This window comes from Pseudophryne corroboree, chromosome 6 (genome assembly GCF_028390025.1).
Source record: "Pseudophryne corroboree isolate aPseCor3 chromosome 6, aPseCor3.hap2, whole genome shotgun sequence".
Lineage (NCBI taxonomy): Eukaryota > Metazoa > Chordata > Amphibia > Anura > Myobatrachidae > Pseudophryne > Pseudophryne corroboree.
In genome coordinates this window covers 829600168-829614451 of record NC_086449.1, presented here as the reverse complement: position 1 = coordinate 829614451, position 14284 = coordinate 829600168, and the positions used below count along the sequence as shown (strand labels likewise).

At 47.4% G+C, this 14284-nt stretch overlaps 1 protein-coding gene across 1 annotated transcript; it reads right to left on the bottom strand.

The window, feature by feature from the left end:
* Window positions 1-426: 426 nt before the first annotated feature.
* On the bottom strand, window positions 427-6927 carry LOC134933844 (E3 ubiquitin/ISG15 ligase TRIM25-like). The gene has a single exon (XM_063929353.1). The coding sequence runs from the start codon at window positions 6922-6924 to the stop codon at window positions 5338-5340; it is 1587 nt and encodes a 528-aa protein (XP_063785423.1). The 5' UTR covers window positions 6925-6927; the 3' UTR covers window positions 427-5337.
* Window positions 6928-14284: the final 7357 nt, after the last annotated feature.

The following is a 14284-nucleotide window of genomic DNA, read 5'->3' as shown; positions in this document are numbered from 1 at the left end:
TATAACATACTGACCCCTGCCTGTGTTCTCTTCATTTCTAACGCCATCAACCTCCCCTGGCTATCCTGACTGACACTGTCTCTCCGGCATCTCTCTTCTTGTCTCATAGCCTCAGTCCCGACCGCCATCATGGTCCCTTTGCACCTTCCGTGCCTTTATTCCTGAACCCCCCCCCCCCCAATGTGGCATGTCTGTGTCCTGGTTCAGAAATGTAGATTTTGGGGAGGTGTGCACTATTGTCGCTATACGTCTATATGATCTATACGTACATTCATTTCTGCACGTTAATGAAGAGCCTCCCATGCACGTATCATGTATGTAGTGACACCATCCAGCACCGTGTACATATCATCCTCTCAATGCGTGTTACAGTGCAGTGATACTGCAAGGTGTGAGGACTCAGTAAGCGGGGACTGACACAGGCCGTACTTACACAACGCAGTGGTTTATTGCGGATAAGAATAGAAACATAGAATGTACGCACTAGCATCACAGTATAATATCAGAAACTATAAGAAGATCTTTTTTTTTTAACAGCAAATAACTATTAGAGGATCTCCATATAAAAAGCAAAATGAAAGGAATACTATGACATAAGGCTATATATATGTATATGTATCACTCTAGTAGTTACTCATATTCACCGACCACATCTATCAACCCCCAATCAGCTCTCGGTCGGGGGACTCCGTGGTGAGGGGTCTCTGGTGGATGGATCCGGCACAGTATTCACTGTCTGAGATTCCGTCTGGGTGCGGATATTTCCCCATCTTATCACCCCAAAATAAACCGTATATATACAGCCAATGAGTACAGAATAATAATACACACTACACATATCCAGGGATATACGCCTGATTATGATTGATGAAATGCAACACTTCTATGTAACATGTTTCACTCACACGTGTAATAAGTTGTCCCCACTCATGTTACTCTCTAAAGGTATTAATAGATGAACAATAGTCAGGGATATTTTCGCTAAAGGACGACGTGGAACTTGCAGGTCTAAAACACACATGTACTAACATTTACAAAACAAAATCATCTATTAGTGAATGTTTGTCTGAGCCCCTGAAATCCAACATCGGTGCAGATAGTTTTTCATCAATTTTCAACAATAAAAATTGACCTTTTACTAAATAAACCTCTTATGCGTTACTCTCTCCCCTATTTTCCATATACCAGTCACAGTCTCTCCCCAGCCAGACACTGTCCCTCTGTCTCATGCTGTCTCTCCCCTATTCCCCATATACCAGTCACAGTCTCTCCTCAGCCAGTCACTGTCCCTCTGTCTCATGCTGTCTCTCCCCTATTCTCCATATACCAGTCACAGTCTCTCCTCAGCCAGTCACTGTCCCTCTGTCTCATGCTGTCTCTCCCCTATTACCCATATACCCGTCACAGTCTATCCCCAGCCAGTCACTGTCCCTCTGTCTCATGCTGTCTCTCCCCTGCCAGTCACTGTCCCTCTGTCTCATGCTGTCTCTCCCCTATTCCCCATATACCAGTCACAGTCTATCCCCAGCCAGACACTGTCCCTCTGTCTCATGCTGTCTTTCCCCTATTCTCCATATACCCGTCACAGTCTATCCCCAGCCAGTCACTGTCCCTCTGTCTCATGCTGTCTCTCCCCTATTCCCCATATACCAGTCACAGACTATCTCCAGCCAGTCACTGTCCCTCTGTCTCATGCTGTCTCTTCCCTATTCCCCATATACCCGTCACAGTCTCTCCTCAGCCAGTCACTGTCCCTCTGTCTCATGCTGTCTCTCTCCTGCCAGTCACTGTCCCTCTGTCTCATGCTGTCTCTCCCCTATTCCCCATACACCAGTCACAGTCTATCCCCAGCCAGTCACTGTCCCTCTGTCTCATGCTGTCTCTCCCCTATTCCCCATATACCAGTCACAGTCTATCCCCAGCCAGACACTGTCCCTCTGTCTCATGCTGTCTCTCCCCTATTCCCCATATACCCGTCACAGTCTCTCCCCAGCCAGACACTGTCCCTCTGTCTCATGCTGTCTCTCCCCTATTCCCCATATACCAGTCACAGTCTATCCCCAGCCAGACACTGTCCCTCTGTCTCATGCTGTCTCTCCCCTGCCAGTCACTGTCCCTCTGTCTCATGCTGTCTCTTCCCTATTCCCCATATACCCGTCACAGTCTCTCCTCAGCCAGTCACTGTCCCTCTGTCTCATGCTGTCTCTCTCCTGCCAGTCACTGTCCCTCTGTCTCATGCTGTCTCTCCCCTATTCCCCATACACCAGTCACAGTCTATCCCCAGCCAGTCACTGTCCCTCTGTCTCATGCTGTCTCTCCCCTATTCCCCATATACCAGTCACAGTCTATCCCCAGCCAGACACTGTCCCTCTGTCTCATGCTGTCTCTCCCCTATTCCCCATATACCCGTCACAGTCTCTCCCCAGCCAGACACTGTCCCTCTGTCTCATGCTGTCTCTCCCCTATTCCCCATATACCAGTCACAGTCTATCCCCAGCCAGACACTGTCCCTCTGTCTCATGCTGTCTCTCCCCTGCCAGTCACTGTCCCTCTGTCTCATGCTGTCTCTCCCCTATTCCCCATATACCCGTCACAGTCTCTCCTCAGCCAGTCACTGTCCCTCTGTCTCATGCTGTCTCTCCCCTGCCAGTCACTGTCCCTCTGTCTCATGCTGTCTCTCCCCTATTCCCCATACACCAGTCACAGTCTATCCCCAGCCAGTCACTGTCCCTCTGTCTCATGCTGTCTCTCCCCTGCCAGTCACTGTCCCTCTGTCTCATGCTGTCTCTCCCCTATTCCCCATATACCAGTCACAGTCTCTCCCCAGCCAGACACTGTCCCTCTGTCTCATGCTGTCTCTCCCCTATTCCCCATATACCAGTCACAGTCTATCCCCAGCCAGACACTGTCCCTCTGTCTCATGCTGTCTCTCCCCTGCCAGTCACTGTCCCTCTGTCTCATGCTGTCTCTCCCCTATTCCCCATATACCAGTCACAGACTATCTCCAGCCAGTCACTGTCCCTCTGTCTCATGCTGTCTCTTCCCTATTCCCCATATACCCATCACAGTCTCTCCTCAGCCAGTCACTGTCCCTCTGTCTCATGTTGTCTCTCCCCTGCCAGTCACTGTCCCTCTGTCTCATGCTGTCTCTCCCCTATTCCCCATATACCAGTCACAGTCTATCCCCAGCCAGTCACTGTCCCTCTGTCTCATACTGTCTCTCCCCTGCCAGTCACTGTCCCTCTGTCTCATGCTGTCTCTCCCCTATTCCCCATATACCCGTCACAGTCTCTCCCCAGCCAGTCACTGTCCCTCTGTCTCATACTGTCTCTCCCCTGCCAGTCACTGTCCCTCTGTCTCATGCTGTCTCTCCCCTATTCCCCATATACGAGTCACAGTCTATCCCCAGCCAGACACTGTCCCTCTGTCTCATGCTGTCTCTCCCCTATTCCCCATATACCCGTCACAGTCTATCCCCAGCCAGACACTGTCCCTCAGTCTCATACTGTCTCTCCCCTATTCCCCATATACCAGTCACAGTCTATCCCCAGCCAGACACTGTCCCTCAGTCTCATACTGTCTCTCCCCTCTTCCCCATATACCAGTCACAGTCTCTCCCCAGCCAGACACTGTCCCTCTGTCTCATGCTGTCTCTCCCCTATTCCCTATATACCCGTCACAGTCTCTCCCCAGCCAGACACTGTCCCTCTGTCTCATGCTGTCTCTCCCCTATTCCCCATATACCCGTCACAGTCTCTCCCCAGCCAGACACTGTCCCTCTGTCTCATGCTGTCTCTCCCCTATTCCCCATATACCCGTCACAGTCTCTCCCCAGCCAGACACTGTCCCTCTGTCTCATGCTGTCTCTCCCCTGCCAGTCACTGTCCCTCAGTCTCATGCTGTCTCTCCCCTATTCCCCATATACCCGTCACAGTCTCTCCCCAGCCAGACACTGTCCCTCTGTCTCATGCTGTCTCTCCCCTATTCCCCATATACCCGTCACAGTCTCTCCCCAGCCAGACACTGTCCCTCTGTCTCATGCTGTCTCTCCCCTATTCCCCATATACCCGTCACAGTCTATCCCCAGCCACACTCTCCCTCTATCTCATGCTGTCTCTCCCCTGCCAGTCACTGTCCCTCTGTCTCATACAGTCTCTCCCCTGCCAGTCACTGTCCCTCTGTCTCATGCTGTCTATCCCCAGCCAGACACTGTCCCTCTGTCTCATGCTGTCTCTTCCCTATTCCCCATATACCCGTCAGTCTCTCCCCAGCCAGTCACTGTCCCTCTGTCTCATGCTGTCTCTCCCCTATTCCCCATATACCAGTCACAGTCTATCCCCAGCCAGTCACTGTCCCTCTGTCTCATGCTGTCTCTCCCCTATTCCCCATATACCAGTCACAGTCTTATTTAGTGTTGTCCTATAACCATGGGCCTAATTCAGACATGATTGTAGATGTGATAAATTTAGCACATCTACAATCAGTATCACAGACATGCGGGGGGACGCCCAGCACAGGGATACTCTGCCCATCATGTCTGACTCTATCCCGCTGCACAGGTACATAAGCATGGCACGGCGGCAATGCTTTTGTATCTGAGGAGTAGCTCCCTACAGCGCAGCTCCTTGGCACTGATTGACATTTAGAGGCAGCCGCTGGGCGGGAGGGGGCGGGCCGGCGGCATTAGTCCAACGTTTTGGGGGTGCAGTCCGGGCAACACAGGCCCAGCGGCCACCTCTGCCTGTCAATCAATGAATCTCTGGCATGCGCCAGCACACTGCGGACCGCCAACCAGGGAAGCTCATCGATGGTACAAACCAACATAGTTTTCCCATCGCTGTTGTTTTCCCCATCATTGTGAAACACGGATGGCACATTAGTCATTTTGGACAACATTCCATTCACCACACGCATACATTGCAGCCAATAAGAGCAAGCTGACTAGAGTAATAGAGCATACACTGACTGACAGTTATTGCAGCCAATCACAGCTCACCTTGAGTCAGAGATGGAGAAACCCCACAGAAATATATATTTATAATTAGGCTTGCCATAATATCCCTTTATTCCAGGACACATATGAATTACACAGGTTCTGTGGCTGACTGCATTTCCCCTGATTTTAATCAGCCACAGAATCTGTATAAATACATATGTCCCGGAATAAAGGGATATTATGGCAAGCCTCCTTATGATGAAGATTTCTTATTTACCAGTAAGGAAACCAATCAGTCACACTGGTCATCTGGTAACACAGGAGGTGGTGATAGACTCAGCGCACGCTACATACACATCTGTCACATTCCCCTCACTGTCACCAGTCTCTGGAGGGATTTCTTATGATTCCGTCTCCTTGCTCATAACTGCCCCAGATATCTTGATACAACCATTCTCTACGCATAACACAGCATGGAGGGGCTCAGTGAAGCTGGCAGTGTAGGTGTGTAAGTGTCTGATGGGGTCACCCAGAGAATAAAAGGATAACAGTCCTGCCTCATAATCCAGATATACCCTTACTCGAACCCAGGGAATATTGTCAGGTAACTGGATCACTTTCCTGCCATGTATCACTGAGTACTGATTCTTATACCTACACAGACACCAGGACTTGTCATTACTTCCAATGTGTGACTGACGTCCTCTCCTGCCTATACTGGGGTAACACATCCCCAACCTCCACCCACCTGAATGAATGATTTCAACTTCCCAGTAATGTTGGCCTGAGGAAAAACTCCCAGTGCTTAATACCTGATTATAATCAAATCTCTCTGGTGTTTCTGGATGATTTTGGTCTATGTATGACCTGGATGCAGTTTTCCTGTCATCTGATATATGTATATAATTTCCAGCTGTGGTTACATCTAGTAATATGTCTGCAGGTCCCTGCACATAGAAAGATACATTTATATCTGTTATTATATCAGCTAATCCTGTATGTATTGTCTCTGAGATGAGACCCACATCCAGATCTCCAATATCATGGACCTGGTTATCATGTCTGTCTGTGTCTTCAGTATCATACAAGTCACCTGTGTCTGGTTCCTGTAAGACAGTCACTGGATCAGACATGTTACACAGCTCCTCAATGTGACGCATCTTCCCGGACAGCTCGTCCTTCTTTATTTCCAGCTGCTGGATCAGATCAGAGACTGAGATAGAAACGCGCTGTTCCTGCCTGAAGATCTCACTCAGGACTCTTTTCTCCAGGTCATCCAGCTGTCTCCTGATGTCTCTAAACAGGGCAGTGACTCTCTCTGTTACACCAGCTGCTTTTATTTTACCTTCTTTCCGGCGCTCCTGCAGACTCTGCACTCTTATCTCAGTCTCCTCTCTCTTTGTGGTCAGATTCTGCAGAACATTTCTCAGTTTCTCCTTCTTCTTCTCAGTAGCCTCATCCAGCGACTCCATCTGATGTCCTCTGTGTTCCCCAATCAGACAGCAGGACACACAGATACAGGCAGCGTCCTCAGTGCAGTAATACTCCAGGATCTTCTTATGGATGGAGCATTTCCTGTTCCCCAGGGCAGTGGTGGGATCACATAAGACGTGCTCTGGTGACTTGCTGTGTACTCTCAGGTGTTTATCACACAGAGAAGCCTCACACAGCAGACAGGATTTAGCAGCAGGTATAAGAGAGTCCACACAGTAAGTGCAGAAGATCCCAGTCTCCTCCTGACCATTCCGAGTAGCCTGGAAACTCCCCACTATGTTGCACAGCGTTATGTTCCTCTGCAGTGCAGGTCGTTTCTTGAATGTTGCTCTGCAGTCAGGACAGTTATAAACTCCAGCCCCCTCCTGTGTATCCAGCACACGATCAATACAGACCCGGCAGAAGTTGTGGCCACATCTCAGGTTTACAGGATCTGTATAAATGCTCAGGCAGATGGAACAGTCCAGCTCCTGTCTCACATCAGCAGACGCCATCGCTGCAGCAGGAGAGAGAAATGAAAGTGAAAGTCTCTGACACATGGAAACCAGTCATGTTACATTCTGCACACAGGGGGAGGCTGAGCTGTGAGTCAGATCATATCTACTGGGTCACATACTATAGCTAATGCATAAAGAGAAATTCATGGAAAATTTACTTATGTTTAAAATAAATGTTATTTATTAAGAAAAACAATTGTGACTTTTTTACATGTTGCAGGTATTTACTTAAATCTTTCTTTAAAAATACAGCTACAATAGATAGCTAAGTATGATTTTATTAGTAATAAAAATAATGTGTATGAATAACCAATAACCAACCACACAGTATTCATTATCTTAGAACTACCAGCCATGTGTTTGATCAATGTATGTGTCAGACAACGCTGGTTGTAACGCATGCGATCCTTACCATCACATTGTACATCTACCACTAAATATGAAAGGTGCTGTGACTGTCGCTATGGGTTACGGCAATTCCTCAAAGTCACGTGTCATGACTGTAGGCATTCTGTATACCCTGGGTAAGCTGTGCTCACAGTCGTATGAGTAATAACCCGGCCGCGACCATGATGGGAATTATTATATTTATCCCGATGGTGAGAATCCAGACAGGGGGAAGTTACGTATACTTACCTTTACCCAGTGGCCCCCTAACCATTCCAGCAGCCTACCCTGCCCTTCCAGCAGCCTACATATAACCCCCACCCCCCCTCCGCAGCCTAACCCTCCCCGGTGGTGCCTAAACCTGACCTTACCTTCCAGCAACTACATCTAACATCTCCTCCCCGCAGCCTAAACCTGACCCTCTCCCTAACCTTGACCCCCAACCCACAGGCTAAACCTAACACCCCCTCCCCGCACTGCCTCCCTTGTAATCAATGATTAAAATAATACAAAAAGATACATATGACACATATTCAGTGTCATATGTATCTTCTTTATATTATTCTAATCATTTTAGATTATTAAACTAGTTTGGGAGGCACTGATAGCTAGTGCCTCCCGCTGACAGTGGGAATGGGGACAGAGCGGTGGGTGGAGCCAAACATTGGCAGTAAAATCCCATTTAAAAAACCACTGAAAGCGGCACTTCTACAAGTGCCTTGCTGGCAGGGAAAGCACGCCTCTGCCAGCGAGGCAGGTGTGATTGGACAGCGGATCCAGTGCTGGATCCGCTGGTCCAATCAGACAGCGGGACAAGGAAGGTACTCAGAGCTCTCCCTTCCGTCACTGAGCACCCGGTGACAGCATCCGCCTCCTCGCCTCTCCCGAAGCTTCTCTCTGTTTACCACCTGCACACCCCGGCTGAGTTGCGGCTCCCGGCAGTGGCAAGCTTTGTCATATCCCCATGCTGCGAACTCCACCGGCCGCTCCGCTCGTTAGCAGTACTCAATACCAGGTACGTGCAGTCTCTCTCTCTCTCTCTCTCTCTGTGGATCCTGTGGATTACTTCCTTTGTAAGTATCATTTTCACTTTTACAGGTACCCCTATTGGATTCTACATGGACAAGTGGACGTGACCGGCGTGGGATGTAGGTAAGTATGTGTGAGTGTATAAGTGTGTTTTAATAAATTTTTACTTTCAAGGTGTGTGTGTTGTGCTTTTCTTTGGATATTTTTTGTTGTTGTAGAACTACAGGTTCCAGCGGGCCCGTTATTTCCCCGCATGCTGGTACTTGATGTTCTCCAAGTACCAGCAAGTGGGGGAGGCTTGCTGGGCCTTGTAGTTCCACAACAAAAACAATATTCTTTTTTTTACACACTTATGGCTATCAGCCCGGCATCCACCTCCCAGGGTTGTTGGGGACAGCCTCGGGCTACACACCTGGCCCTTGGGAGCCTGGAGGGGGGGAGCCCTTGATTTAAGGGGTCCCCACTCCTCCAGGGAACCCCGGCCAGGGGTGACTAGTTGGTGGGGGTAATGCCACGGCCGCAGGGACCTACATGAATGTGTCCCCCGGCTGTGGCATTATGTCCCTGGCTAGTGGAGCCCAGTGCTGGTTTAAAAATACGGGGGACCCCTGCATCTTTTGTCCCCCGTATTTTTGGAACCAGAACCGGACTAAGATCCCGGTGCAGGTAGTCTAAATACGGGGAACCCCTGTCCAATTTCTCCCCCAGTATTTAAACAACCAGGATCGGCTCAAAGAGCCTGAGGCTGGTTATACTTATGAGGGGGGACCTCACACATTTTCTTTTTTAACCCATTCAGACCCTTCTCCATTAAGTTAATGGAAGCCCTGGACAACAAAATTGCATTCATGTCCTCCTCCCATTCCCTTCCTAGTACCAAACACTAATTTTATTTATTTTTTCTATAAAAATGTACAATATATCACAAGTATGATGAGCAGGCAGGCAGCGGGCATTGGCGCATCGGAGAGAGATGCAAATTAGTGGCGGAGGGCTGGGTCAGTTGATGGTGGGGGAGTTTGTAAGCCATTGGTGGTGGCAGTGGGCATCGGCTCAGAGACAGTAGCGGGCATTGGCTCGGCGGCGGTAGGGGTCACCGGGCAGGATTTGGCGAACATTATGGCCGTAGTGCCTCACCAGCCACTGACCTCACCGCATGCCACTGCTCCCCTGCAGCTTAACCCTCCATGGGGGTGCCTAAACCTAACCCTCCCCCTAACCTTGACCCTCACCCCACAGGCTGAACCTAATCCCCCTCCCCGCAGCCTAAACCTAACCCTCACTGCAGCTTAACCCTCCACGGCAGGTGCCTAAACCTAACCCTCCCCCTAACCTTGACCCCCACCCTGCAGGCTGAACCTAACCCCCCCTCTCTGCAGCCTCCTTCTAAAGTGATCCCTGTTATCACACATAATATGCCCATAGTAATCAGGTTGGGCGCCCTCGCTACGCCACGGGTAGCAAGCTGAAATTATGGTACCACACCCATCAGCAGAAACGGGTGTGGAAGGGGTTAGGGTTAGGATTAACCCTAACCCTAATACAAATTGGCTATCATCATTTTATAGTGCACACTCTAAATCAGTGGTTCCCAAACTGTTTTGAATCACGACACCCTAGTACAGAGATTTTCAACGTTTTAAAACTTGTTTTAAAACTCGCGGCATACTGAACAAGATGTAAATATTGCCAAGGCACATTCAAATATAATGGTGATGCATGGAGCAGTTGCGTGTCCTAGGATGTCATGTTGCAGCTTCTCCACAGGTAACACCTGAGCCACATCTGAGAAAGCCAGAAGAGCGCAACACTGCCCGGGACCAAAATTAGACCTGGCTCTGCAGCCACTAAACCCACCAGTATTGCTCGTTCCAGGGCCTCAGTAGCGGCAAAACACTGACGGGCCTGGCTCTGCTTCTATGGCGGCACACCTGGAGACTGCTCAGGGCACACTAGTGTGCCACGGCACGGTTGTTGAAAAACACTGCTCTAGAGTATCAGAATTTTTTTCATGCCACCCCTAGGCCAAAAGTTTCTTATTGAGACACTTAGAAAGAAATATTAAATTAAGTAAATTGTGTTTATATGTCATCCTTAGGGTCAGTTATTGTTAGCAGTAGGACGCGCCGGCTCCCGGCTGTTGCTAGGCAACGGGGCCGGCGAGCTACTTCCGCCTCTGGTTCCCCGGCTGGTTGCACGGCAACCAGGGATGCCAGGCGGCCGCCTTGCACAGCGGTCCCGGCGGCGGCTAAACGGCCAGGACGCTGTGCACCGCGTGCCTAGAAGCAGCTGCCACAATCAAGACCTGGGGGCTGGGCTACCTGATTGGTCTGTCAGGCTTTTTAATGGAGTCAGACCAAGGTAGCCTCGCCGGTGATAGCTTCTGGTGGAGCTGCTTCTTTCCCTGGAGAGTCTCTATTCGGTGACCCTGTTATCCTGAGATCCAGTAGTCCCGAGTCCCGGTGTCCGGAACCTGTCTATTGGAATCTTTCCAGCTTTCCAGTTCCTGTTCACCTGCATGCACTGATATTGGTGTTGTGAGTAGCAGCTTTGCCGCACCTTGCGGCCTTGGCTGCGTTGTTCTCTTTCTTTGCTTTTACATTTGTTGCGGAGGTTTCCGCCATCATTGTCCTCGCCAAAATACAATGTGTCGTGTTTGGCGTCCGAACTGTCAAAGTCAGAAAAATATCATGATGCACACTGCCATATTTGCACCTCATGCGTGTCCCCACTGCGCGTGCATGAGCCCTTCCGTGCGTGCATATACTCGCTGTCACGTGCACTTGCGCGCGCACGGTATGCGCATTTACGGTAGAGTTTGTGTGCGTCTGGCGGGCGACTCGATCGTTACATATTTTAGTCATATAATGTATTTTGTAGATTATGGTCCCTTTGATAGAATCTGAAAGTTTAGTTAATGTAGCATGTTCATGGACAAAGAGATCCCTCTTTGTTTGATACAAAGGGTCAGACAGGGGTTACACAGTGGTGTTTAGTATCCATCGGAAGAGTATTTAATTAGCCATATTCCGGTGTTGGTTAGAAACAGATTAATCGCTCGTGCGAATAGTTATGACCATAAGAAGTTTATGGACATATACTATGTTTGCACTTTATTACCCATGCGGCGGGAAACCTGAGATTCCCTCCCACCTGAGCAGTTTGAAATAGTCACAGCCCACCTGTATGAACCAACCTATGACCTTTTGTTATAATGCGGAGACGAATTCCTATGTCCAATGAACAATGAGATTATAGGTCCCTTTGTAGTATACTGTATGCAGGGTATATAAGATCAGCCATCCTGGGCAGCTCAGTCTCTCTCACTCCACAAACTGTTTTCAACTTGATTAACTGGGAGCTTGGTACCAGGAATATGCGCAGCGATCGTTCCCAGTGTGTGTAAGTAATTCTCTGTAATGATTCTCGCTCCTTGATTGTATTGGCCAAATTCTCTCTCTCTGTTTTAGTATAAGATTGTAACGTTATTGTATATTTCTGTCTAGATATGCTGTTAGTATTATATGTTAGTATGTAGAGTATAAGCTGTAACTGTGTACCCCTTTTGATATATCTAAATTCTTGTTAGTAAAGGTGTTAGAACCTCAGCAGGGTGTCTGTGTCTCTCTAGCCAGTACAAAGGGTTCAGTGTATCTCAATTACAAACAGCCTTGCTTAAATATCCAGGTCAAGCAGTGGTATATCATTACAGTGTTACAATACTAAAGGTATACAGTATAATCATATTATGTGGTTAAAGTTTATAAAGGTTACTATATGTGTGTATGCTCGCTGTGGGTATTTCCGTACACCCAGCATAGCGTGTGTACTTAATTTGCGTACCACGTGCGAGGTCTTCATACGCAAATAGCGTACGGAGTGCGTAGCATGTGCACATGGTTTAGCAGCCATTACGGCTACACGGTATTAATGTATAGCTAATGTTAAAAGGTAGATACTTGACTCTATCAATTGCGGGCTCATCCGTCCTCCACATATCCGCACTAACGAAAACAGACGTTATCTGTCAGCAAGGGCGGGAAGGCAGTAGTGCTGGCTAGATAAGCATCTGTTTCGCTACGTTGTAGGAGTGCTGGTGGAATCCGGAACCAGAGGTAGGAACATTAAGCTATTGTCTTTGTAAATCTGGTTTTTATTTCTATTTGGTGCCAACTACACACGCAGATTGGATGGTTTGTCTGTTTAAATAGGTTTCAAATTATTTTTAATCGCTCTGCATAGCGTGATAACCAAAAGGGGCTGGCATGATGATTTTCTTTGTGACAAAAAAAAAAAAAAAAGAACAGCATGGTCTGTCCACCATTTTGTGTAACCCTCATGGAGGTGGAAAGGGGGAGGAGCAACGCCCATTTTGGGAAGGTCACATTTTTATTTTTTTCCCACTAAGCAGCTGATTTTCAGTTGACTCAGGAAATAATCAGCCATCCATTGTCAAAAACAAATAGTCATTTAATGAGTTTTTTTATGCATTTATTTAATCTATATCATAGTCAATCATAAGTGGTTCAGATACAGTTTAATAAAAGTTAATAATAAATTAAATATTTGATTTAGGAAATACACAAAAAAAACGTAGTGGTTTTTTTTTGTTGTTTTGTTTCGTCACTGTCTCTCTTCAAGAGCTTTAACTCTGCTGGGTGTAGGATAACCATTGAAGTGCAAATTAACCTTTGGGTTTTTTTTTTTTTCTCTCCCAGCAGTGAAAGAAATTGCCTTTACAGAATTAGTTAAAAAGCAAATCATATGCAAATTAGAAGCACTGAATAAGGTCTCACATAAGAAATAGTGATTGGTACATATATGTAATATCTATATGCATGTGCTTACATCAATGTATGTTATTAGATTAATCTAGAATTGCATTTTCATCTGTGTATTTTCACATCTCACTCTCCTGGTTGCCATTTCACAATTGATAACATGCTAAGAAAGATTTGTTGCTATTGGTAGTTAAAGAGTAAAAATAATACATTAAGGGGTAATTTGTAAAACACGCACACAGCTTTGCCTAAAGACATAAGGAAAGACCTGTGTGGTGCTCGGTAGATGATTACAGTTAAAGATCATCTACATTGATATAAACGTGTTAATTGTATTTCTGTGGACATATCCGGCTGGCATACACGTGTCTCTAACAAAAGGGTGAGACTAGTGTACGCAAAACAAGGGCCGACGCACGGAGCGTATATTACGCAACGGAGCGTCTGGGTACGCCCACATAATACAAATCACACGATAGTATTATTTTAAATAGGTGAAAAGGAAGTAACGCGAGAATAGCGCAAGTCAATTTTAGTGTCCAAAATTTTAAGCTAATAGATCCTTCTCCAATTTGCGACTCATCTGGTCTAGACTGTGTTACTGAATGAAAGGAATTTCTGCGCAGAAATAAAAGTAAAGTGTTCATGTGGTGAGTGTGTGTATATATATAAGTTTCTACAATTTTTGGGTTGAACCACAGGAAGTCGAGTTCTCGTGAGGTACATACATGTAAGTGACATGCATGGTGGCTTGGGAGGCATCCCTTGTTAAACATACAAAGAGCATTAGAGTATAGCAGACCAGGAGGTCTACTGTAGAACAGACCAGGAGGTCCAGACAGACCAGGAGGTCTCGGTACAGCAGACTAAGAAGCCTGCTATAGATAAAAGGAGCACAACACCAGGAAGGGTTGGTGCGGAACCCATATAGGCCATTAAAGCTCAGACTGAAGGAATTCGCAGCCGTAACTTTCGATTCCACTGGTCGCTCAGCACATAAGATTAGTTGCTTATGTGCAGAACGATTGTACCGCACGTAATTGTGTGCATTAGTTAGTAATTTGACGCAGTACCATTTGCGTACGCCAGAGAGGTCATAAACGCTATTTGTACATTCTAACGTGATTTGTGTAATTTTTTTTATTTTAAGGGAGGTTCGC